Source organism: Centruroides vittatus, unplaced genomic scaffold (genome assembly GCF_030686945.1).
Source record: "Centruroides vittatus isolate TY-2023 unplaced genomic scaffold, ASM3068694v2 contig_941, whole genome shotgun sequence".
Classification (NCBI taxonomy): domain Eukaryota; kingdom Metazoa; phylum Arthropoda; class Arachnida; order Scorpiones; family Buthidae; genus Centruroides; species Centruroides vittatus.
This window is the reverse complement of record NW_027122625.1, coordinates 2,512,908-2,537,283: the sequence shown is the minus strand read 5'-3', so window position 1 is coordinate 2,537,283 and position 24,376 is coordinate 2,512,908. Positions and strand designations below refer to the sequence as shown.

General features: G+C 33.7%; 2 protein-coding genes and 2 long non-coding RNA genes across 5 annotated transcripts in view; 3 read left to right on the top strand and 1 right to left on the bottom strand.

Annotated features, from left to right (window-relative positions):
• LOC136984977 (uncharacterized) overlaps positions 1-5,865 on the top strand; it is a 95,479-nt gene extending 89,614 nt beyond the window's left edge. For both annotated transcript variants that reach the window (XM_067282135.1, XM_067282136.1), the window contains exons 4-6: positions 3,496-3,658; positions 3,771-3,939; positions 4,438-5,865. In XM_067282135.1, coding sequence (XP_067138236.1) covers positions 3,496-3,658; positions 3,771-3,939; positions 4,438-4,693 — 588 coding nt within the window. In that variant the 3' untranslated portion in view covers positions 4,694-5,865. The remainder of the gene's footprint in view (positions 1-3,495; positions 3,659-3,770; positions 3,940-4,437) is intronic.
• Positions 1-24,376, bottom strand: part of LOC136984992 (uncharacterized) — a 278,551-nt gene that overhangs the window by 204,994 nt on the left and 49,181 nt on the right. The gene's annotated exons all lie outside the window — the stretch shown is intronic.
• LOC136984993 (uncharacterized) lies at positions 6,950-8,362 on the top strand. The gene is made up of 2 exons (XR_010882268.1): positions 6,950-7,135; positions 7,209-8,362. It is a non-coding gene; the product is annotated as an uncharacterized lncRNA (long non-coding RNA).
• On the top strand, positions 15,611-18,409 carry LOC136984924 (uncharacterized). Its single transcript, XM_067282065.1, has 5 exons — positions 15,611-15,808; positions 15,878-15,942; positions 16,011-16,100; positions 16,410-16,439; positions 17,465-18,409. Exons 1-5 carry the CDS (start codon positions 15,667-15,669, stop codon positions 17,756-17,758), a joined length of 621 nt encoding a protein of 206 aa, XP_067138166.1. The 5' UTR covers positions 15,611-15,666; the 3' UTR covers positions 17,759-18,409.

Genomic DNA, 24,376 nt, shown 5'->3' with positions numbered 1-24,376 from the left:
GTGGCTGTGCATTGTCATGTAGCAGGATGGGGTTCTTGTGTTCCAGGCGGGTTTCTGCCACAGACGTCACGTTGTTCACAATAGAAAGTTGAGTTGATGGTTGTATTTTGCGGCAGCAACTCGAACATGATGATTCCTTTAGAATCCCAGAAGACAGAGAGCGTGATCTTCTTGGGTCGGGGCCGGCCCATTTATATAGGCGAAGTAGGCAATGGCCTAGAGTGCTTGAATTCAGGGGGAGACATGGCGAAAGTACATGCATAAATTACAATAATGAAAAAATGCAGGATTGTGATCAAAAAACATTTACTGTGCTGTTTTATTACATATTTGAATAAAAATTAGATACTCTATTTTACATTGGTGTTTTATATTGTTGCAAATTTTTTTTTTAAATGGGGCGATGTCAAAGTCATCAGCCTAGGGCGCTGGGTTTGCTCGGGCCAGCACTGGTTAGGGATCTCCACTTTTGAAGCATTCATACCAATCATATGCAGTTCTTCTGGCGACAGTGTCCAGGCTTAACGCAGCATTGATGTCAGTGATAGAATTGGCTGCTTTTTTGTTGGAATGATAGTCATAAACGAGGAGCAAGCGAACTTGCGCTTTGGTTAGCGGATGTTGGTCGGTCATGGTGGAGTGAGAAGACTGGATTTGATATTTTCTTATAGCATGTACAGTACCCCAACCTGTTTGTATACTACCATGGAATATTCTAGAATGTTCCAGAAAAAAGTTATTCTAGAAAGTTCCAAAAAGTGCAAGAACTTTCTGTTCAATCAGATAGACACGTGGAAAAACTCAGAGCTAACTTTGTTAGTAGTACATACTTGCATGAGTATAATGTTGCAGCTGTAAGAATACGATTTTTCCTTTGCTCAATGTCAATTTTGAACACTTGTGACTTTATAAATGAGGATCTGGTAACAAAAATAAATACAGTATGGGTATATCACAATTAGTCTTTAGGCTTAGCACTCCGTAGGGAAACCAAATTACCAGTTGACCTTGAAAAGGTCAAAGAAAAGTTCTACCCCACACAAATGGTCAGGAAACTTATGTACAGTACATATACTTTACCAGCTGATAGAATGGTTGCGGCTGACATTTTCATCACGAAAACATGAACATTGGACATTCGGCGGCACCTTCTTGACAATGGTATTTGGAACATTAAGTATGATTCCACTGACGTTCCAAATCACCATTGTCAAACTTCTAGGCTTACAGGAAGGATGTGCTGAGTGTCCGACGTTCACATTTTCACAATGAAAATTTCGGCCACAACCTCTCTACTGTATATAGATATTTCTTTTGCTTTATACTATAAATGTTGTTGTAAAGTATATATAATGTGCAATAAATAAAATAACATGGTTTAGATGTATGTTTTATTTATGTCATTAATAAATTTTCCGGATCGAGCGCAGTTCCATTTGGGCCAAATAAATAGGGTTCTATTATATTCATATATATATATATATATATATATATATGTGTGTGTGTGTGTGTAAGTTTCATAAATTTGGAGTCATTTTTTTATTTAGAAAGAAAACACGTTGAGGTTTTAACATTAATTTAGGTTGTAATTTGTCAGAACAAATTGTACAAAACAAACAGATGGAAGTTTTGAATCCAAATTACTGAATTCTATTTTTAATTTGACATTTGGTTGGAGTCTAATTTATTGGGCTAGATATAGCTAAATACTAAATAAATTATGCAACCAATTTGCCACTAGAGGAAAGCATTAGACACCATCTCTTATTAAATTTAATAATTATAATATTTAATTAATTTAAATAATTTAGAACCACTCAAAGCAAAATAACATTGTAATAACCATCAATGGTTATAACATTAGCTTATATATGCTGGAAGAGGAGATTGGACTGGAGGTCTGGATAGTGCAACTGGCAACGCATCTGCACGGTAAGCAGGAGTTATGGGTTTGAGTCCCGCTCCTGGCCAATTTTTTCTTCCATTGGTTCTAAATTAATTAATTAAATATTATAACTATTAAATTTAATAAGAGATGGTGCCTAACACTTCCCTTTAGTGGCAAATTGGTTGCATAATTATTTAGTATTTAGCCATATCTAACCTGATATAAACTAGAATGCAGCATTTGGTTGGAGTCTAACATATTTGGTCTAGCAATGTTATTTAAAAATAAATATTAGACTAATTCTTTATGCAGATTTGATGCAAAAAAATATTTAAGAATTGTGAGATATCCATAAAGATTTAGAATTTATATTACATTTTACTTTAAACAGCACTTAATTACTCCAAAGTAAATTTACATTTAAACCTCATTATAATGAACTGTCTTGGGAGAACATGGAGAGCAATATCATGCATGATGACATTGCTTCATTTAAACCAATCAGTACTTTTTCACTTAATATGTTAAAAAATAAAATTCACACATTACCTGTCACTAGGTGGCAGAACAACTTTTCCATTAATTGCGTTAATGCATGCTATAAAAAAAATTGTAACGAATCATGCATTTAACAACTGTAGCAAACTTCCTTGTATGCCAATACCAGAACTTGAAGCTTCCATAACACTGTTTATAATGGCAGTGTTTAACAAATGAAGAAATTGGAAGTAACTTGCTACAACTAAGCAATCAATGGCTGATGCTCATTGGTTAATACAAAGTTGATTTTTTCCACAGACAGACTAAATGAAAAGACCACACTCAGTATTTTGTAATGATGTATTATTTCTCTATGGAAATATTCTTGTACTCATATTTATAACAAAAGAGTGTTCAAAATGCATAACATTTAACAAACATTATTTTAATCATAAGTACTCATTTTTTCAACACACAAATCTTTACCTGTATTTTTTTTGTTGGGAACTATTCTTAGATGTGTGTTTTGATCTTAGGAACACAGTACAATACAGATATTATTATACTGTACTGAAAGCGGTTGTGTTGCTGGCTATAGAGTTAGTTATCAATAAAGTTAAAATACCAAATTGTTTTCAATAGTCCTATTTACCTGGATCTGAAAATATGTAAAAAAGGCATATTTTTTGTAAAACAATTTTTAAATTTCTAAAGTTCCTAACATACTTATAAATCAGTCCGACAGCTTTTTAATTGCGTGTATTGAAATGAAAACTATAATCTGTTAAGAAACTTTCTCATTTATATAAAATTATTCTTGATTTTCATAAATTGAGATATTAAGCAAGTCCATTCTCCTTAAAATAAACTTTGAGTCAAAATACATAATTCATTATCTGTGATTTTAAAAATAATATTTAAAGAGGAAAAAAGGATAATAAAAGTTTGTTATTGAACACAAATGATAAATTTTTTCCATATACAATTCTCAACAAGCACTGTTAATTCAGAAAAAAAAAGAGTTTTGCTTTATTGCATAGAAAAGTATATAAATTGTATCTTTCCTTAATTATTTATGTTGATGCTTAAATTAAATTATTATGCATAACAAAAACTGACTTTTTCAGAATGATGACCCGCCTTTAATGAGGAAATGTTATCGTGCAATGCAACATATTGAAGGAGATACCATCAGAGTTAGAGATTGCGTTTTACTGAAATCGGGACCTCGGAAAACGGATTTGCCTTTTGTGGCAAAGATTGTGTCATTGTGGGACAATCCATATGATGGTAGGATTGGAAAGCTTAAGCTTTTTCAAAAATAATCTTTTATCTGATGATTATCAGTGTTTGACTCGCAACTTGCCAACTGAAAAATGATACCCAAAACACTTTATTTCAGATGAAATGATGATGAGTTTGTTGTGGTATTATCGACCGGAACACACGGAACAAGGAAGGAAATATTACCATAGCGAAGACGAAATATTTGCATCTAAACACAGAGATGTTAATAGTGTAGCCTGTATCGAGGATAAATGTTATGTTCTTACGTTTTCGGAATATTGCAGGTGAGGAATACATTTGAAATAAGTTCAGATGTATTTTACTCTACTAGTATAATTGGTCTTGATAAATTGTTGACATTATAATAATTAATATAGTGCATTACTTTCTAAAACATTAAATAAAATATATTTAATAGTATGAATTTTCTTTTGTAATTTAATAGTGTCCAACTTGTTTTTTGGCCCATTAGTGGTCAAGTGGATAAAATCCCTGAACACTGGTAATTGGTTGTGGCTTAGCACCTGACTAACAGACATTTTTTAGGTCTTCTTCAATATCTAACACCTAATTAGCGGCCAGTTTCCCACAGGAAGTCTTTCTGGGAGGTATCCCCTGGCAGATCATCTGTGTATTTCATTGCCATATCCCATCAAACCAAACCAACTTGTTTTTTTAATATGTATATACAAGATTAATAATACACTATACAGTTTATATCCTGAATTTTCTGTTGCTATTGCTATAATTTTAATTATCTTTATTGTTTTATTTTGTTACAGGTATAGAAGTAGATTAAAAATACTAGATGAAAGCATATGTTTGAAAGTTTCAGTTGTTCCCAGTTTGGAAGAAGAATACACCAGGAAAAATCGCTTACCTCCGGGTCATCTTTCATCAGAAATAGTGTTTTTTTGCCGAAAAGTTTACGATTACAGACAGAAGCGCATTTTGAAAAAATCCCACGTAGCCAACAACAAGAAATATCAGCCACAAATTGTGCCAGTTAACAAAAATTGTGATACCTGTGCTTATTAGATATATTATATAGTGACAATTGCTTTCATTAGTAGCAACTTAGTGTTTAAAAGAAATGAAAATTTGTATAAGATGACTGTACAGTTATGTTGAGGTCTTATTTTCCTTTTTCTTTTTAATTTATCTATTTATCTTCTTTTTTTTTATACACATAGGGTTGAGGACCAATCAGTGAAACCATTCACTGTACTGTTGTCAAAATATCATCGATAACTTATTTTATAACAAGAGTGTTTGTATGTGATGTATTGGTACACTTAACATTGTGTTTCTTCTGCCCTGTTTAACAAAGTTTTTAATTTTATTTTAATCTGAAAAGATACAAACTAATATATTATGGGAATATATAAATTTAGTGCATGTGAAATTATAAATTGTTAATATTAAATCCAATTTTATATTTATTTACGTGTCCGAGGAAATAATTGAATAGTCAAGAATTGGGAACACAGAAGTCAACATTTTTCATTGCAAAATGACTCCAGATTAAATATTTTATCCAATTACTATGCACAGTGATGTTACACTTTTGTATTTATAACAGTAAAAATCCAGAATAAAAAAAATTACTAAAAATGTATGTAACTGGAAGGCAAAAGCAAAGTAATTCAAAATCTTCTTAGTGTGTCTTTTCTCGTATCACAGAAATTTAATTAAACACAAGTGGAGTTAACCTTTTTTATGGGCTATTCCCAGCCTAATACTGCGTAGAAATCCTTTCCGCTCGTGTTTCTGTTCCTGTTCGAGAAGAATGTACTAAGGAAACTTCAAATTATCTTTACACATGCCTTCAAATTGCATACATTTTTATTATTTTGGTAGTTGCTTGTTTCTACAATTAGAAAGAATATCCTCTGTTTGAATAGTGTTGATATATGTTGTTACAATTATGCTTGATGTGTTTTATATCAAAATATTATAAATGATTTAACTATGATATTGAAAATTTGGTTGAAATCAGAAAAAAAGAATACTAAATAATGTAAAATTTAATTTTTAAAGGAAAATGTAAATAAATAAAAAAAAAAGAACTTGTCAAATGACGAAGTTGAGATTGTATTTAAACATGCCTCTAAATTAATTTAGCTTCAGGATGCTATCATATTTTAATATACTTTTCTTCAAAATTGCTTTGAAGATTTCATTTATTAAATGCTTTTAGTGATGATGAAGTAATTGATCATTTTAAATTTAAACCTTTTTAATGAGAGTTCTATAAGCATACTCTTGGAGTGGGTGGGTAGACACACACAGACAGACAGGGTGGGCAGAGCAGAGGAAAAATTCTGTTTGCATTATACCTTATGAATATGTGTATGGGAGGAAATCTTGCATTCTTGAAGAGGCAACATTTCCACCAGTTTGTCTCGAGCTGTTAGCTGGCACCCTGGGTCAGTGACACCATCTAAACTCCTGTATATGCCACTTACTAACAGAAATTTTCCCTTTTTTGGGGAGTGCTGTCATTTGTGTCATTTCTTTATTTTTTTTCAACAAATTAACTAATAAAAGTTACATCTACATTAATTTCTCTAGGACAAAACTGAAAAATTATATAATTTACAGCATCCTCTTATAATAATAGGCAGGGTACCATAAAAATGTCCATTTGAATACTTCTTTTGCTCAACTCTGCTTGATTGCCACTGCAAAGCAACCAAGTGAGCATATACTGATACAATTCTGCTCACTCCAAATGTCCTATCCAACCACCCAAGTGTGTGCTTACCTTTAAAACTATTCTGGAAATATTGCATGACAGAATTAATAATAGTTTCTGCTGCCAGTAGTTACCAAAAAAAAAACCCACAGGAGTCACTGTTGTTGCATGAATGGCACCATATTTTTATAAGTTTGTGGGAAGGGTACATTTGTTTTCCAGTGTATCCTTAACACAATCACTACAAATGTATAAAATTTGAAAATTATTATAGTTGCTATTTAAGATATGTAGTGGCCTACTTTTTAATCATTTGTTTAATATTTGCAAAATCCTTAATTTACAGTAATGAGATTGCCAATTAGTCTTTTTATATGCCCAATAACTATCTTTTAGTATATAATGTCTAAAGCTCCTAGTTACAGTCCTAGAAAAATAGAAAAGGCTTTTTTGAAATTAAGAATGAAACAGGATTGGATATGATGTCCCATGAGCGATCTTACGATTTAAAATAAAGCGCCCCGAATTAAAAAATACTTGAGGAACCTAGCCAATATTAATGATAATGATGAAAAACTCAGTCTTGTAAGTAATGGTTTTGTAAAAAAAATTAATCTCGTTCAGAAAATGATTGTTTATGATAATTATACTTATTTGAGTTGGATTGCACAATTCACAACAGGAAGATTCCAAGAAAAAATGAAGTTGCAACAATTCTTGAAGGATTGTCCTCGAGAACCCCTTTTAAGATAATTGGCTCGCAGAAGGCTGGCTGGCTAAAGGTATTTTGTGATCGAATGCATAAAATAGATATTTCAAAAATACTTGGCCTAATTATAATTTATTTCTTGTTAGGCATTTCTGAAGAGATCTGAAGATTGTCACAAAAGGACCACTGAAGGTGCAAGTGCATGTTTCAGAATCTGATATGATAAAATGGTTCGTTGCCATTTACAATTATTTAAAAGCAAAACAGCTGGAAAACTTATATTTTGAGATTATACAATGGTGACAAAACAGGATTTCAAATTTGCCTTTAAAGTGGAAAGGTTTTAAGAATGTTTATACCACCAAGTATGAATCATCTAAAGAAAATATAACAGTAACACTCAATGTTCTTGATAATGTCACATTTGTATATCTAATTAAAGAGGAAAAAGTCAAGATGTTTAGAAAAATTAAAGAAATTCAAACAGATGAATATAAACAAACATTCATCATCATCAAAGTATTTTTGTAAATGATAGACAATGCAAGTTAGACCAACTTAGAAAAAATGCCAACATATATCTAAATGAACTTGAAGTACAAAGTGCCAATACCAACAAAACATTTTTGAAGAAATACAATGCATTTTTCATGTGATAGATTGAAATGATCATCCATCATATAGTAAATTTTTATCTAACATACGAGAGAAACGATTTATCTGATTATTTATTGTGGCCCAAATCACAAGAGGAAAAGTGAACAGAATATAGAGATTTTTATATCCCATAACATATTTTGATATTTTAGCTGCCTCCTTTTTTTGTCTTTACAAGTGCACAAAAAAAAAAAAGCTATCAAAGCTCAAAAATTACAAACAAGACACAGAAAGAAAATATCTACAGCAGGCATAGGTGTGTACTGTGACAACTGAGAACAATCATCCTAGGTACTGTACATTCCAAAAGAGCGCACCCACCAACAAGTTATTCCTTGCTCAAATGACGACTTATATACTCATTACCCAAAGCGCAAAGATCAATAACTGTTAATAAAGATTATGTAAAATCTCACTAAATACATGTGATTTGATATTATGTCGTCTTTATCTCAGTAATTGGCCAAATTATTTATTTCTACTTTTGCTACCACAAAATTTGATATCATAATGGTGCCAAGGTTAATTTGGTTTACTTTAATATAAAAATAAACTAATTATTGGGAACATTTATGTCATGTATATATGAACTTTAAGATATTTAATTTAAAGCAATAAAATAATCAAATTTTGAATACAGAAATGAACAAATGATTTCTCATAGTGATTACAGACCAACTGAAGTAAGATTATATCTTCAAATAAAGGAGAGAAGATTCTCTGCTTCCTTAGTAGTAATGAAGCAGACAATGATGTTTTTTATTGAGAATATTTTTCACCTGCTAATTTAGTCTTGCTTAGTTATTTAACAATCTGATCACAATTAGTTTTTAATGAGTGTCAAAATGATAAATTCTAAGATCTGAAATTTCAGTTTACATATAAAATTAATTTGTTTAACTAATGTAAGTTGGACTTCATTGGTGAGGGGAGAAAATTGACTGGTATTGTTTTTTTTTTTTTTAATCACATTCGAGGCTAGGATAATTGAATAAAAATCAGATATTTGCTCTATAAAATGCCTTTATAATTAATTCATAGAATCTGAACAACTTAATCTTGCAAGATTAAAAGTTTATTTTCACCAAGAAAAAACATCTTTAAAAAGCAAATTACTGTCAAAGTATGTTTCTTCTAATATATTGCTTAAATAGAAGTTAATTATACATGACATATTAATTACTATATTTAATTTAGAATCATTTAAAAATTAATGTAACATTTTAATTTAATTTTCTTCAATATAAAACGTTTTGTAATAATAATTTTTTATATAATATAACCTACTTCACATACTTAACTTTTCAAAGTAAGAAAATAAAAAAAACACGAGTTTTATGCATTTCACAAATTGTATAAATACTTTCTTTTTTAAGGTCAGCTTTCTACACAAGTCATTGAAGTCAGAATATTTCAAATGTAAGCATTTTTCAATTGTAATTGCAATTTTGTAATAAAATGCAGTAATCTTCGGTGTCACATTATTTAGGAAAGTCATATTTAATTCATTTATCCAATACGAAGATAAAATCGAACATTTCTTATACAAGTACATAAACCTATTGTTCTCGGTTTATATGTTTTCTCATACGAGCAAGACCGAATAATTTTGGCACCCGGGTGCCCCGCGTTGGACCAGCTAATCTGCAACATAAGATAATAATAATGGTTTAAGTTTATAATGTCATTCCAATGTTTCGGAAAACATTCAAACACGTTTGGGATCTAGTTTGCTTCTTGTGGAAAATTGAAGTAGTAGTGCTGTTGCAGGTTGCAAGATTGTGGTTTCCTCACAAAATGGTGGTTCGAGTCAATTGGGGCTATTTTTTCTAATTTGGCGTTAATTAAAAATGCAATTGTTCGGAGTAGGGCGAGGAATGGATTGCTATAACGGTTAAAAGTATAAGTTGTACGGTACATTTACCACACTCCAACCATTTGCACCTATCTCAAATCTGTCTTCTGCAGCATCATGTATAGGGCAAGAGTTTTATTTTGATACCTGAACTATGTACTTGCAGCTGTTCTCAAACCATATCAAATTAATATATAGATTTATAAATTACTAGTAGATGAGCCCAGCGTTGCCTGGGCAGAAAATAACACCAAAGATTAAGTCTAGAAGTACGAAATAATCTAATAGATTGTTTTGTACTTTAACCCTTTATTATATTACATTATAGTACTTGATTTATATAACTTTATCGTACTAAGGGTTTATCACGCCGAGTGACCAATGTAACACATTTAAAAAATTCTTTAAATTGTGTGCAGTAGATGATACAGAATGGTTGTGATGGTTCCGCACGTGATCGAAATGGCTATCCTTAACGTCCGAAAGATTTCGTCTGACTTCTTTAAATAAAAAACATCTTGTAAAAAAATGCGAGAATAATTGCTACAGGTTAACTGTACGAACTTCCGGTTTAACCGGAAGTCACATTACTTCAAAATTTCACCTGAAAAGGGATAGATAACCGGCACGTTTCAATTGCTAACAGGAAAAAAATGACGTACTGTACAAGGGCAAACACCACAAAGAATCGAGAACATTGTGACGAAAATATAATCGCTCGTTAGAATTAGTTTGGTTTATTTGGTTACGGCAATACATGTATCTGCCGAGGGGAATGCATCCTGGGAAGACTTACGGGAAGCTGGACCTTATTTAGAACCCAAAAAAAATCACGTGCAGTGCCAGGTTTAACAATCGGGGCCCTGGGCGCACATACGGTGGGGGCCCCCTTTAAGAGTAAGCAAATTTGATGATTTAGAAAATTTACACAAAATACTGCACTTTCAAATAGATTTGAACTAGGAAGTTGTAAATTTCATTTAAAAATAAGGTTATTGTAAACATACATATATTTTATTGTGTAAAACTAATTAGTTTAATTTAACTGAAAAATACCTATGTGAAATTTTTTTCCCGAAATTTTCCGATGTTTCATAGGTTTTTTTCCCGGGTTTGGTTTTCTCTGCCTGTGGCCCTCATGATTAGGCCACACTAGGCTGTCGCGGTAATAGAAAAAAAAATTATGTTTAAACATAATTTTTTTTAGTTTTGTGGGGCCCTGGGCATAGGCCCCAAATGCCCTTATGTAAATCCGGCCCTGTCCACGTGGCCGGCCCATTGGCCATGCCGGAACCCTCGACTAACTACCGGTGTTCGGTTGTTTTATCCACTCGGCTATTGGAAGGCACTTATTAGAATTAAGAAAGTACCGTTCAGAAATAAAAAAAACAAGTTAGATGTGGAAAATTAAATACAGTACTTTCGATTCCACACGGGCAAATAATATGTACTGTACCAAACGAAAGACAAGTGTGTGACAATTGAAAAAAAAATTTCGATAAAAGTTACCATTTTTAATTATTTTCAATATCAATAATTATTTTAGGGAATTTTTCGATAAAATCCCGTAATTTGGTGAAATTTGCACACACTTCGGGAATAATTGACTATCTAAAACCGGCCGAAGGGATGCTGTTTTGTACTGTACAGTACGTATGATATGATTAGGGATTGCTATCCAGCAGTGTTTTCAATTAAGCTGGATTTTTGCTGGACCAACATCATTCCAGCTGGATCCAGCGCAGATGAATTTTTGGTGCAATAAAGTGTTATCTATCTATCCAGCAATTTATGGTTTTTTTAAAGAAAATAAAACATTTTTTAAAATACTTAAGAAACTTTTATTATTTAGACTGGTCACTATAAATCAGTAAAACTTCTTACACGTTTAGGTAGTAAACTTAACTTTGGTTCGGTTTAACACTTGAAATAGAGATAATTATAATGTAATCTTTAAGTTAAATATTAGCAAAGGTAATTCTACTAATTAATTTATATTAATATCCGTTAATTTTCGTCCGATGGCGATAATTATGTTTAATTAATTTTCTGAAGACAAAGTCCTTTCCGGAACATGGGACCACCATTTTTAAGTTCCAAACATTACACTTTTGGCGACTGACCTTTCCTTTTAGGCTACTGGCCGCCAAACAGTCCTTTAAAAACACAAACATATATCCAATTAAAAATATTAACATTTGTAAACATTTGTAAATATTGTGTAATGTTTGGAACTTAAAAATGGTGGTCCCATGTTCCGGAAAGGACTTTGTCTTCAGAAAATTAATTAAACATAATTATCGCCATCGGACGAAAATTAACGAATATAACTTTAAAATATCGTCGCCAGGGGGTAGCTTTCCTCATCTACATTTTACCAGCGCCTATTTCGTTGTAGATAAAAGCCGAACCAACCCCAAGAAGGCATGATGGAGAATAGAAGACGTCCGTACTTTACCAGTTCCTGCTTCTTTACAAATGTTAATATTTTTAATTGGATATATGTTTGTGTTTTTAAAGGACTGTTTGGCGGCCAGTAGCCTAAAAGGAAAGGTCAGTCGCCAAAAGTGTAATGTTTGGAACTTAAAAATGGTGGTCCCATGTTCCGGAAAGGACTTTGTCTTCAGAAAATTAATTAAACATAATTATCGCCATCGGACGAAAATTAACGAATATAATTTTAAAATATCGTCGCCAGGGGGTAGCTTTCCTCATCTACATTTTACCAGCGCCTATTTCGTTGTAGATAAAAGCCGAACCAACCCCAAGAAGGCATGATGGAGAATAGAAGACGTCCGTACTTTACCAGTTCCTGCTTCTTTACAAATGTTAATATTTTTAATTGGATATATGTTTGTGTTTTTAAAGGACTGTTTGGCGGCCAGTAGCCTAAAAGGAAAGGTCAGTCGCCAAAAGTGTAATGTTTGGAACTTAAAAATGGTGGTCCCATGTTCCGGAAAGGACTTTGTCTTCAGAAAATTAATTATATTAATATATTATAATAATGTAAGGACGGATAATCAGTGGCTATCAGTCTTACCAGTTTTCTTATATAGGCTCTACATATCAGTTTGTTGTTATTTATAACTAATTTAATTATTAGTGTTAGTGAGTAAGTAATTAGTTGTTATTATCACAATCATGAATCACATACATTCATATCATCATGTATCTAAGATGCTGATACTCATTAATTTAATTAACTATTTAACTAACTAGGTAGTCTCAGTTTCTCACTAATTTTCACAATAAAATTGCCTAGTCTAGCCCACTAACCACTTATAGAATAAAAGTTAAAAACTCTAACTTAATAGAATTAGAATAGAAGTTATAAAATATTAGTCTTGTCTTGAATAAAGTATTTTAAAGGATTAAATAAAATGAAATCAATCACTTCTGTTATTTTTTTGACTTTTCTGGAAGTAGGATCTCAAGAAACAAATGGTATTGATGGTGTTGTCTCCCAACCTACTTCTTAATGAACTGTATATATATCCCGCTGCGGAGAAGGCCCTTTCTGCCTCTACGTTAGTTTGTTTCAGGGTCATCAAATAATCATAAATCGTTCCGTCACGTGATTCATTGACGTCACAACTGATCGTAAATTAGAATTATGCACCAGGACTAAGAGAGGAGTTACTTATTTTATTTAGCGCGAAGACACTTTATTTAGCGAGAGCGGAAAGTCAACTAGCAATTACATCAGCAAAGGGAAAAAGGCGGACAGTACGGTGTAGAGAGGGGTGTAGCAAGTGCTGGAGTGCCGCATTGAACGGCAACGTCACTCTCGCCGCCGAGCGATAGCGCACGTAGCAAAGCGGCAACGCCGACAACGTAGACTTTTGCGCCATTATTTAGAAAGTTAATTGAGCATTGCGGATCCGCAGGCCGAAGAATGCGTTGGATCCAGCAATTGCAATCCCTAGATACGATATTAGAAGTATTTCATAGTATTGAATTTTTTTATTAACAGAGTATTCGCCCATCTCTAGGCTACACGTTCCTAGTTTTGCATATCACTAGCATGTATGTACTCAGCTGGCTAGAAACACCCACAACTCCGCCTACTTTTCCAGAAAACATTCCTTATTACCGATTTAAACCAAAAGAATGGACAAGAGATTCCGTCTTGATACGTAATTATTAAATACATAAAATTTAAAAATATCGAGCAATAACGTGCACGTAATGCTTTTAATTACTTCCCGTGTCTCCATTTTCCTCCGGAATAACGTTATTAGAAACGATATTACTGTGAGATAAGCAGAGGGTCAGGGGAAAAACCTCGCTGACCACTTACGCTGCACGGGCTGGTAAAACCCGACCTCGTTGTCGTTGGATGGCTAAAGCCTGGTACCCACATGCGGCAACGGACGACGGAAACGGTCGACGGAACGGCAAAATGACGTCACTTTTGCCGTCGACGTCGACGGAATACGAAGTTGAAAATTTTCAACTTTTGCCGCGACGGAAAGCGGCACGGTAAAAATTAGACCAATAGGAAAACCGTTTAGCAATGTCGTCATAGAGATCACGTGGTCATTCAAACTATGGCGGTCAGTACGAAGAGACAGCGTGTCATGTTTAATAACGAATATTTTATTGAAACAGTTCGAAAATATCCGTGTCTGTATGACAAAAAATGTACAGATTTCAAAGATACAACATTAAAAAAAAAAAAACAATATGGACTGCAATTGGCGAGCAGTTCGGAATTAGCGGTGAGTACTGATTTAACATTAGTTCGAAACTATAACACGTTTTATAATTTTTATATTTTAAATTTACTAATGTAATTACTAATTTTATTAAATTTACCGTGTGTTAGGGGATGATGCCGAAAAAAGGTGGAAAAACCTTAGAGATAGATATACAAAGGAGAGGAGAAAAATGCGCGAGAGCCACGTGAGTGGCGCAAGTACTTCGGAAGTATACTTCACGAATTGGAGTTTATTTAAGTACATTGATGGATTTCTCGGATCTGTTTTACTACAGGCAGACAGGTATGATGATTATAAGTTATAATTAATTTATAATTTATTTAAGATATTAATAGTAGTAGTTTGCAATGGTTAGTATTTTAATTTCTTAGTTCAAACATAGATTTGAATAATCAGTGATTTTTTTAAAAAATATTAAAATAGTGCATTACTTAAAAAACCATTAAATAAAATTTTAGTGTAGTAATCATTTATCAAGAAATAATGATGGCAAATTATTTTAACAGCACTATAGGAAATGACGAACCAATCAGCCAACAGATTGAGAGTGCAGATATCAGCATTTCTGATACAACAGAATCTTTTTGTGAAATGTTAGTGAAATTGTACAATATTTTAAATTTATAACAAGAGGGCAAAAGTGAGTGGTGAGGTGCGTCAGTAAGTCGACAGGCGTCCAAGCGTGACAGGAGACAGGTTTGACAAAAACAATAAAGGTTTATTAACTAACAAAAGCGCACATACACTAAAGATACACATAAAATAAAGAATACAGATAATTACTGCTAAAATGCGGATAAAATATCCCTATCGCTAATCGCGCTCTAACCAATAAATTGGTCATGTGCCTAACCTCGAGTGGGAGAGAGTTTACAAAGTCGATATACTTTGATAGGTGGTCCGATGACTGTATGCGACGACCTCCTGGACTATGGAAGCTGGAATCAGTTTTATGTCCGGGACTGGAGACACTGGATTCAGACCTTCCTGGACGATCGCGCCTTTTCCAGAGTTGCTCGGGTTTTTATACAATCGTTGTTGGCATTGAGCCAGTCTATTATTCAATGTTCGATGACTAATGGGCTGACTCGGGATGACTGGGACTTTTTTCTCTTTTTGATCTGATCCCGATGCCTTGGATTTTTGGTTTCTCTTTCTGATCGGATCGGATCTTTCTGCGGGCTCACATTACCTAATTAATCAATAGAAAAAGTATTATTATTAAAGGTTTATTTCGTTAATTATTGATTTAAAAAAACTACGAATAGTTTCCTGTACGTGAATATTTTAAATTTCGGTGGCAGTGCAAGTACTAAGCTCACACAGCTGCAGTTCTGCAAATACAATAGTGAATTACGACATAAAGTCAAAATGGCAGACTTAGCTCTAATACATCGCATTTTCTGGACCGTTGTTGCGACTTTTGCGTATTTTAATTCGGCTAAAAGCGATGACAGAAATTGTCTCAAAATCCAAGAAAACATGGCCAACGTCTGTTACGACTTAAAATGCCGTAAGTACGACTTTTAATGCGAAGATTTCGCGTATACGAACTTATATTTAAGCTACAAAAAATTTACAGAAAATATTATGAAAACCAAAACTTTCGAGTGCATTTTAGGAAAATCGGAAGAGAATTCGGTCAAGGTATTAATTTATGGTTTTTTGTACGCAATTTTGCAGAATGGGTAATGCGTTAATGCCTTCTTTTGCAGTACACCGACGCTGCCTACTGCCTGCAAGACGTTTATTTAGAAGTTAAAACAAATCGTACTAAATTATGTAGTTGCCAATATATTCAAAAAGTAAGAAAATATAATTTTTTAAATATTCCGCAAAGTATTATCTGTTAAAATTGATTATTTATTAAAGATTTCACACGAGGAAGAGAACAGTCTTCTACTAACTTACGGGCTCAAACCCAAGGAAGACACTATCTTCCTTAGGTGAAATATTTAAAAAGTAACCTATAATAACGGCCATTTCTTTTTGGGGCATTCTCCGTCAGTGGCCATTGTTCAGAGGTTTAACCGTATTTTAAATTTTCATATAATTCTAAGACTTAAAATCCTTCTAAACCGATTAATTTGTTTTCTCCCCTCCCTAATAATTAGGCTTATGACTGTATCTTAAAAGGAGATAAAGTGAGTAATATTTAAAAAATTCTAACTGCACTTAAATTTATTGATAATTTGTATTTTGTACTGTACTGTACATAATGCAAATTCGTATTCGTGTATAATATGAAATTAAAAATGGCGTATACAGTCAGACACGTCACAACTCGGGCAAGGACGGATTTGCACAAGCTAAACAAATTGCAGCTTACGATCTTTACACGTGGCAGGACCATTATATATCGGACTGCAATTTGAAAAAAATGGTAGACCCGTAAATCCTTACTGTCGTCCGTTTGTCTGTCCTTTTTTAATCTCGAGAACGGAGTTAGATAGATAAAAAACGAGACCAGAGATGGAAAACTCGGAGGCAGGAGGCCACCATTAACTATATACGAACTTCCGGTGTAGACCTGGAGTCACGTTATTTCAACTCAAATGTTTTTCTCCGAAAGGTGTTAGATGGATAACCGGCACGACTCTATTGGTAAAGGAAAAGTATGACGTACGGGGGCAAGCCACTACTAATTTGAGGTGGAGAGCATATATTTTAAATTAAATAAATTAAAAATGTGATTAAAAATTGCAATCCCCGGGATTGAAAATTTTAAAAAGTGTGACTTTTTTGTCATGGAATTCTACCAAATGAACCGAGCTTTGCCGAAATCTAGTAAGGGGCGTAGGCCTACACCTGAAATATATAAAAGTCTAATAAAATATTAGTGTTAGAGGTTGTTTTATAATCAGAGTGGCTTAAAAATGTAGTCACACTAAACCAAAACTACTGTGTATAATGGACTACCTCCACCAAGCTTAACTTTATTGTATAGAGTAAAGAAAGCTAACAAAACACAGCTGTAGTTTTAGCACCATTGATTGGTATAGTGTCCAAACTGGGAATAGCCACCTAAGACAGGTCTGACTGTGTCTATATATATAGAAATAAGGATTTTAAATAATAATATAGTTATTTATGTATTCTTTTATTGTTTGTAAAACAAAATTATAACAACATTGCCGAGTTATCTTTCAATTTTACAATTTGTATTAAGGTCTGTCTACTATTGAATTATTCTCAAGAAAATCTCTGTAAGGTAGATATCAAACCCGAAACACCAGAGGTTACAACTACCACTACACAAGAGATTACGGTGGTAACTACGACCGAGGCAAAATACGAATCTACGACACTTCCTCCCGAAAAAGAAAACGAAATTCCGGACAGAGGACCGAAAAAGATGGTAAAAGGTTCAGCTTCACCCGTTACAACTTCATCCGTTTTCATTTTAATTATGTTGTCGTGTTTCTCTGTTGCCATTTTCGAATGGTTACGTAATTTTACATAAATAGACATTCAGTACAGGGTGGCCGTAATTAAACTTTTCTTATTTGGAGAGCAACTCGATCGAACAACCAGAACGTCGCCAAATTTGGTAGTCAGACTATAAGATGGAACGTAGGATTCCACAAATTTATTAGTGCCACCGACATGATGAGTATGGTTCTCAACCCCAATAAAGAACTGCAACCTCAATAAGAATAACAGAACCTGTCTGAAGGAAGGTGTGGCGCAAGTCGATAATCATCAGTAAGAATGTCTTTCTGACGCTCTCTCTTCACTTTATAATGCCAGCGACACGCGTGGTCACCGTATTATTTTTCAAAGCATAAGGCTTACTCGGCTACAACAGCTCCATATTTCCCCTACCGGCGAGTTTCGGCATTAAAATTTTTTTGCAGAACCCCGCTTTCCGTGTTTTAATTAATCTACCTACCAAATTTGCCGATGTTCCGGTTGTTAGATCGAGCTATAGAAGCCTTCGAAGAGGAAAAATTTAATTAATAGCAACCCTGTACTTAATAAAATAAATAAATGACAATTATTGTACTTGTGTGATAAAAAAATAGAAACCGAAGTTTATTCAAATTTCATGATTTGTTAAATTTATGAATATATGTAATAAATTTAAAAATATGTAATAAATAATAAACTTCTATTTTGTTTAGACACTATTTTTAAACATAACAGTAGAACCTGGGTTAAGCGAACGTTCTCGGAACGGAGACTTTGTCCGCCTAAGTCAGGTAATTTTTCGGGGGTGGTCCGTCCGGATATTTTGGGCCCCGTCCCTCACTACGAGCCTGGCCGATGCCGCGATGGACTTGCTAAAAGGAGGCCTTCTATTGTCCACAGGGTGGAGAGTTGGAAAAAATTAGATGGTTCAGTAACGAGGAGTATCATGAATTCAACAAACATTAATATCACATATGTCAGTATAAAAACAGTAAATAAGCATTAACAACACCAGGGAACACGATTTTGCCCGCAAAAACCTTTCAATGGGAAATTTTTTTATATTATTTGAAAAATAGTGCAGTTATTGATGAATAATCGGTGAAGACTAAGGTTATCGTATCGCTTAGGGGATTACAAGGAGTGTTGACGAAAAATTGATGCTGTGTGTCTTTAGAACAGTTGAAAAACAAACATACATTACGTTATTAAAGATCGCGAAAAGAAAGAATATATACAAGGAGAAAGAAATGTGAAATATGTGCCACCGGTAGATCTAAAGATCCTTAAACTGAGATTAAACGTTTGTATTGTAAAATATACAAACGTAACACGACAGAACAAAAGTCGTCGGATAATTATAATTATTACACTGTATTATTTCATTTTTTATTGAAATTACAATAGCCTGTACAGAATACATAATGTTAATACCCCACAAGTATTCGGTTACTATAGAAATTATAGAAAAGGCGAAGAGTGAGGCGGGTGGTTTACAAATACCAGGTCCTACTGTCCTCCGAAAGTCGTTGATTTTATCCATATTCTTTTTATATACAAAGAAAATCAATAAAACATATTTTTTCATTACCTACTTACCAAATAATCTGTAATATACATCACTCTGGTATCACGTTTTTATATAATGGAGTAAATTTCGGGGTTCCTCTAAATTCCCGCTGTGTCTGTCTTTTCTTAATCTCGAGAAGGGTGTTAAATAGATAAAATTCAAGACCAGACGTGGAAAGTTTAGAAGCCGGAGATCCCGATTAAGTGAATAAGAACCTCCGATTAAAACCGGAAAGTCACGTTATTTCAATTGGAAAATTTTCCCCCGAAAGGAGTTAGATAGATGACCGGCACGACTCTGTTTCTAACGGAAAAGTATAATGTACAGGGGCAAGACACTACCAATTTGGGGTGGAGAGCATATATTTTAAATTAAATAAATTAAAAATTGCAACCCGGCATTGTCACGATGTCACAATAAATATTTGCTCATTTCCAATTGTTTTCTTTTCATTAATTTTACGAGAATTTCTAATTTATAGCAATCACGTTTATATTTTAAATGCTTGTGTTCTCTAATTATATTCTAGTAATCGAGAGAATAATTAAAATATGCTAATTCAAATAATTAAAATTTTGCACGATTGTTGTCAGTAAACAAACCCAGCACGGAAACTAACGTTTGGAAGTTTTCAAATCAATTTATGAAATATTAATTGTTATTTTAATTGAGGGCGACCCTGAAGTCTGTAATTGATTTTCATAAATACTGTATTTTTCTCACGTATCGATACTTTTAATTCCTCTGTTGGACTCTTAGGCACGTGACTTGGTATTGTCGTCACAAAATAACACTACCAGTCTTCCTCTGCAGTTTATTCTTTAAAGTACTTGAAAAGATTGAAGCTAAATATAAATAAATTTAAAATTCGACGTAAGGGACGTTTGCTGAAGTTGGATAAATAGTATTTGAAGGGTTGTTTGTTTGGTTACGACACGTGGGTGATCTGCCGCGGGGATGCCCACGAGATTATTTCTACGGGAAACTAGTCCCTATTTAAGTGTTAAAAACGTGAAGAAAACCAGGACTCCACGTGCAGAGAAAGTTTAATAAGCTTTTGGACCGTTGGTGAGGCACGAACTCACGACTAGAGTTTGGTGGTTTTATTGCTGCATCGGAGGATTTTAAATCTGTATTAAGGCCCACCAGTGGCCTAGCGGTCTTCGTACCCTGAACACTGGGAGTTCGGTCGCGGGTTCGCGCCTCGCTCGGACGGGCTGGCCACGTGGAGTTTTCCGGATTTTCTCCACGTCTGTAACGCCTAAATAGAGGCCAGTTTCCCTTAAAAGACCTCCCGGAAGGCATCCCCCTAGGCAGATCGCCCAAATGTTGCGTTGCCATAACAGAACAAACAACAAACAAATCTGTATTAAATTTTAAAGACGATAGAAATTACGGCCTATAAGGTTACAGATTAAAATCTAGCGATTATATAATAATTGTAATCAATGAAAACGAGAGAAAAAATACATTAATCGATATTTAACCATTAGTAACCACAATGTTTGTCTCGTGTCCATGTTTACTTAATTATTTCATAAAAGACTAATGAAACCAAGTTGAAAAAGTAGAGCTAAGCAAAAAAATGTCTAAACAAAGGAAAGTTTTGAAAGTTGTGGCATAAAAATACTGTAAGCAGATTTGACAGTAAGACTTGACATGTGGATAAAGTGCACATTAGACAGACCACAACTGCTGGAAGTTTTGGATGAAGCAATGTCGTCATGATAATAAATCGGAAAAATAAGCATTATCACAGAAAAAAGGCTTCGTGCCTCAAATTTCCTTAGTTGATACTGCTCAAAGATATTCTAACTTCCAGCCAAATTAATGTAGGTGCAACGACTTTGAGGCACAAAGTAAAGCCTGGACTCCACATTACCTGAAAACAGAAACTCAGAAACAGAACTGAAACATACAGAGTTTTCGTTTCAGTTATGTTTTCGTTTTAACTCGACTCCCCTAGCACCGAAATGAACTTTACGTGGAAATGCGCAATCTGTTGATTAGTTCGGCAATTGTCGTAAAGTTACAAACATGGACGACGCTACCGATTTTGCCATGCTTTCTCTTCATTTGTTAACATTGAAATTGTTGATGCATTCGAAACCTCGCCGAAATCATCGTTTCTGGATGAGGAAAATATCCCGCGACAGAGAGAAATATGGATTTAATTCTTCCCTCGTTAGAGACTTGAGGTTTCGGGATCAAGAATTTTACTTCGAGTAAATATGCAATTTAACTATTATATTTATCATGTGTTGAATAGTATGTGTAGAGTAGTGAATAGTATAGATATTTGATTTAATATTCCGATAAAATCGTCTCTAGATAGACTACTAAATATCTACGTATCATCAATTAATGAAACTGTGACATTAATAAACTTACCTTGCACATTCACTAATACAATCTCTTAGGACGCTATCCATGAGATCATATAAATGCCACGTGGTTTTATATATGTCTCTTGTCCCACTACCACTGGCTAAACTCTCTCGAACTTTTTTTCTCTCCCTGTTATAACGATCCCTCTGCACCTTCCACTTTTGTTCTGCTTCACTTCCTATTTAAAACATTTTATAATTAAACGATTGCACTTTACGAGTTCAATGCAGTATATCAAACTTTCTTACCATTCAATCCAAATTTCACGCCAATCGCCGTCCATATCGTGTGTTTCAACCCTATATCTTTAAACTCTCTACATTTCTTGTCGTATAAACACCTGTACTTTCTGACTTCTTCAATAAATAATTCCAAATCTACTTGCTTTCTCATTCTCTTAGCTAAACTTTCCGCCATTATGACTATTTCAAACTACACGTGACAAATTCACGTGACTACGCGTCACAAATCCTTGCGTTGTTATTGGTTGCAGCACGACAGAAACGCGGAACGAAAACGGAAAAGTTAAATAATTTTTAACTCTGCTTTCAGTCTTGTTTCTGTCCAACAGAACGTTCCAAAACCGGAAGTTTCGTCAGTTTGGCTTTCAGTTTTACGATTACGTCGCGGATTACGGTAATGTGGAGTCCAGGCTTAAAGCTCGAAGCCGTTTTCTGTGATGACGCTTATTTTTCCGATTTATTATCACGACGACATTGCTTCATCCAAAACTTTCCAGTAGTTGTGAATGAATTTATTCAAAATTGAAAGCTTTCGTAGTCCTCGTCGCAAACACTAAATATTTTAAATTTTTTCTTTCAAATTGGTTCATTGGTGTTGGAGATATTAACGATTAAATTTGACACTTTGACACTACACGTATGGCTTAGCTCTAGGATAAAACTTCATTAGAGGCTCTTTCTATAATATTACAAGTTATAGTAAACAACTACTATAATAGTTAAAATAAATCAAATTAATTTGTTGTATTCAAATCTTTATGTATTTTGTGGGCAAGTCCGGGAGTCTATTGATCATGAACGAATTGAAGAGAGAAATATTTGATGAATTCCAGAGAAAAAATTACGTGTTACTAAAAATAGGTAAACTCGTATTTCTTGCCATTGTTTACAGTAACAAACTATTTTTTCAAAGCAAATCCTAACTTTGAAGAAAGGTTTTAACAGAGATTTAAGTAAATCAATAGAGAAATTGTACTTAATACTAAAAATAACAGCACAGAAATTTAGATTAATATACATTGAATTGAAAAGAATAAATTATTTTTATAAATATCACGGAGAAATGCCGTGTTATCACCAATATAACAGAATAATAACTACAAGAGCTTTTCTAAAAAGAATTAATCTACCAGATCATTTGCAAATACAGTATATAAATCGCGATATTGCGATTTACAAGCAGATCAAACAATAGACTAAATTCGATGCATTAACTGCTTCTATTTTGGCAAATATCGATCACTATCTCTGCCACGTGTGTTTTAAAACAAGCGATTTATGCGCAATGAAAACTCACCAAACAAATTGATTACTTTCCAACAGACGAGTATTCGTCTACTTTATTGACTATTTATGCTGTCATCAAAATGGACTACAGAATTGTCCCGGAAGATTATAACTCGCATTTCGCGCCAATTGTTAACAGTAAGTTTCTTTATTTATACAGAAATATTTTAGGTGTCGTGGATATAACATAATACGAATGTACTCTAACCTAGTGTTAAGATTGGCACATTAGCTAGCGAGGGTTTCGTTTGAGGCGTTCCAAACAATACTCCGGCCAAGCGCCGTTTGGATAACTTGAAAACAAAGGAGACATCCACGAACATCCATTTGAAGCGGGATTTAAACTAATTTTAAATTCTGCAGCTAAACTGGAACTCGGAGCAATATGCATTACAGTACATTTTGCCATTAACAGATATTATAAGATATAACTGCTTGGAATAAAAGCGAGGTGTCTCTGTATTTCACTACATCGCCATGAAATACAGGAGTACCTCGCTTTAACGCGCTTCGCATTTCATCCCTACCTCGCGACAATCAATGGTTCCCAGCGAAAGTGGTCGTTACGAAGGATGGTCGCTTTGGAGGGGTTTCGCTGTGCATTCATTTTCGGCGCTCTTATGGGGCTTTATGTATTATTTTATTTATTATTTTTACTTTTGCATCGTTTTTTAGAACTAGCTTTGTTAAATGCTGGCGTAAAATAGGTTTTCAGAATTTTATACGCATGGCAAACGAAAACAAAAACCCATCATTCGATTTATTGTGGTGGTCTGAAACTAACCCGCCGTATTAGTGAGGTATGCCCCTATTAATTTAGGTATACTCTATTAATTAAAATATAGGGCCTAAGTTCTATTATTAGTCAATAATAATAAAATCCAAGACAATTTACGAGGATCGTGTGACGTTATCGAAATTTACGTGATACATATTTTCGATAGCGTCAGGCGCGTATAAAAATATATCTGTTTGTTTTTCAAATCATCGTTAACAAGAATTGCAAAATGAATTTCATACGTGAGTTAATTATTTACGAAATTTTATAAAATACTAATCCATCACGAAAGCCAACGTTTAAAATACAATGGCTTTCGTGACGGATTTGTATTTATAGCCAGCAGCCACAGATTTAAATCATTCGAATCAATATGTTACAATTATTCAGGGAATAATATATTAT